Genomic DNA, 3,163 nt, shown 5'->3' on the forward strand with positions numbered 1-3,163 from the left:
TGGGCAAATTGCGGCCCGTGGGACTTGCAGAATGGCATACCGTATTTCAAGTTGAAAATAACACATTCATAATTTTTTTAATAGTGCGTCCCGCTTCTGAAAAAAAAAAAAAAGAAAAGCTGCCGAAAGCAGACTAAAAAAATCTTTTCGTTAAGTTCGCGAGTAATGATCCTTTTTTCTCACCCCCAAGGAACTACGAATTTTCTTTTTTTAAATTTCATTTTATTTAAAAGAACATCACCGGACGAAACATTAACGGCCAATATGACTTAGAATAGAACAGAATCGAGGTATTATTTAAACGGGGGATTTCTTCAGAGTGTCACCGTGTGGGTGCGGTGAATTGGGAAAATGTTTTCCTATCTGCCGCCTTTGATAATTACAATGTTAGAGAATCATTAACAGACACCTGGCTTTATTATGAGAATGTGGTGTGTTTTCTGGTGAATTTCCCGCCCGTTTCTCTAATTAAATGTATCTTTATAACGTCCAGCAACAGGAGAAACGGATTAAATACGCGCATATTATACATCTCTTTATATTATTATATTCAGCTCTATTGGAAAGAAAACCTGTTTTAAACCGGAATATCTCGACCACTGGTCCAGTTATGGTATTACGAACATTTCTCCCGCTTTGATTAGTGTTAGTTATATCAGTTGACCGCTACACACCCTAATATTCGGTTAGGTTTACCGCAAACCACAAAGAAAACCCGAGAATAATGAATGAACGACTAAAAGAACTTCGAGAGAGATCTCAGGAAAGGAAAAAGCTTCTGGCTTTAGCTGTAAGTATCTTTAAATCTCATTAGTTCCAAGCTCTATCTTACCGGTTTTAGTTTTGTTTTGCAATAAACCTCCAAAAAAAATCCTGTCTATTGGAGGTCTGTATTTGAAGGATGAGAGACCTGGAAATTTGCGAAGATTTCCAGCATTGCAGAAGTGCAAGAGAAACGAAGTGGTTTTGATCAAAAATTAAAGCTGAGATGCGGACACAACTCGCAAAGAGGTGACCGCAACTGTTGTAATTTTCTTCTAAAATAGGGTACAATTAACTGTTCATTTTACGGAAAGAATATTGTATCGAAGTCCCCAGTTCTTTGTTTTATGGACTTCGGTGAGACGGAATTTGGAGCATAAGTGGCGTGACGGAATGCTCCGGCGTCGTTCCTCTATTTTGCCAAATACGACCCAAATAGTAATAATAATAATAATAATAAGGCGAAGGTAAAGAATTCGTAGACCCGGTGGTGAAGGTTTACGGTTAGGGTTTTTGTTACGTCGAAAACCGGTGGTGTACGTAGTCTTTAGCGCCGCCTAATAATAATCCTTTCTACTATAGTCACAAGGCCTGAAATTTTTTGGGGAGGGGACTAATCGATCACATCGACCCCAGTGTTTTACCGGTACTTAATTTATCGACCCTGAAAGGATGAAAAGCAAAATCGCCCTCGGTGGTATTTGAACTCAGAATGTTAAGACGGACGAAATACCTTGAAGTACTTTATCATTCTCCAAAATTTCAGGCCTAATTCTTATAGTTGATAAAAGTAATAATAATAATGGTTTTAGAATTTGGCCTAGGCTAGCAATTTTAGTGGGAGGGCTTCAATCAATTACATTGGCCTCTGTACTTGACTGTTGCTTATTTTATCGACCACAAAAGAATGAAAGGCATGTTTGAGATCAACGCCTAAAGAACTGGAAGAAATACCACTAAGCATTTTGCCTGATGCGCTACTGATTCTGCTAGCTCACAACCTTAATGATAATTCTTTCTGCTATAAGTACAAGGCCTGAAATGTTGTGGGGAGTGAGTCCCCTTCCCCACTTAGCTGGTAATTATTTTATCAATCTTGAAACGATTAAAGGCAAAGTTGACCATAATTGAATTTGAACTCAGAACAACGTGAAGATGGATGAAATACTGCTAAGCATTTTGTCCAGCGTGCTAACGATTCAGCCAACTCGCTGCCTTAATAATAATAATAATAATAATAATAATAATGATGCTGAGACCCCCTTCGGTCATGACTGACTATGGGATTGCACCCAGAAATTTACCCTCCGAGGGCACAAGTCCGGGCAAGGTTGTTTATGGAAGACCAGCAGTCGCCCATGCATACCAGCCTCCCCTCTCCATGCCACCGATGTTATCCAAGGGAAAGGCAAAGGGGCCGATACAGCTTCGCACCTGTGACGTCACAACTCATTTCTACAACTGAGTGAACTGGAGCAACGTGAAATAAAGTGTCTTGCTCAAGAACACAACACACGGCCCGGTCTTTACAACAAACAAGATGAGGACAAATATCCGTCAAATGTAAATAATTCCTCTTCTCTTAAATATAGAACTGTATTATTATTTTCCATTTTACTGTTAGTTTTTTGTTTTTTTTTTCATTTTGAAAAATATAAATTTATTTTATGAATTATCATTGTTTATATTTTGAATTACATATATATGAGGGTGCCAAAATCTTTTAAGTGCTTATGGCCCCTACGGGTCTTGATCAGGCCCTGCACACACCTTAATACCCCTCATGTTGTGACTCCTTCCACCGCAGCTACTGTTGACCAAACCATGATATTCTTTTGCAGCTGGGAGCTTCCGGTCCAGAAGGATTAAAGACAATTCTACACAGTGATGTTAATGTTGAGAAGAAGTCACAAGACAGGTAAGATCTCTGCCAATCACTGCCCGCTTAATCCATTAGCATTTAAACCGGTCATATCCGGCTAAAATATTCTACCTGTTTTATGTTCAAACCTTACAATATTCTACCTAAAAAAATTAACAGCTACTTCATAAAAATCTCAAAACTACAAGACAATGACTTCAAAATGTGAATAAACTACTGCTATTTAGGCCATTGCTACTCCAGGCTGCTGATGAGCAAAGACTCAGAAACATGTCTCTGGAGGCAGGCTTAGCTAAATGGAGGTGCTTGTCTCCCCCTTGTAAACACAAAGGACACAAGAAATGTTTCAAGGCCGACGGAAGCGGTGCTGCTTCCTAGGGCTAAATAGCAGTAGTATTATTCCCTTCATGGGACAGTCATAATAAGTTGACAGCATACAACTACTTTATATATATATATAGTGTGTGTGTGTGTGTGTGTGTATATATATATATATATATATATATTGTGTGTGTGTGT

The 3,163-nt window shown here is 38.7% G+C and overlaps 1 protein-coding gene across 1 annotated transcript in view; it reads left to right on the forward strand.

Annotated features, from left to right (window-relative positions):
- Positions 1-200: 200 nt before the first annotated feature.
- LOC106879257 (N6-adenosine-methyltransferase non-catalytic subunit) overlaps positions 201-3,163 on the forward strand; it is a 13,066-nt gene continuing 10,103 nt past the window's right edge. The window contains exons 1-2 of the mRNA XM_052976808.1: positions 201-790; positions 2,604-2,680. Coding sequence (XP_052832768.1) covers positions 725-790; positions 2,604-2,680 — 143 coding nt within the window. The 5' untranslated portion in view covers positions 201-724. The remainder of the gene's footprint in view (positions 791-2,603; positions 2,681-3,163) is intronic.

The sequence above is a fragment of the Octopus bimaculoides genome, chromosome 25, assembly GCF_001194135.2.
Source record: "Octopus bimaculoides isolate UCB-OBI-ISO-001 chromosome 25, ASM119413v2, whole genome shotgun sequence".
Taxonomy (NCBI): Eukaryota; Metazoa; Mollusca; class Cephalopoda; order Octopoda; family Octopodidae; genus Octopus; species Octopus bimaculoides.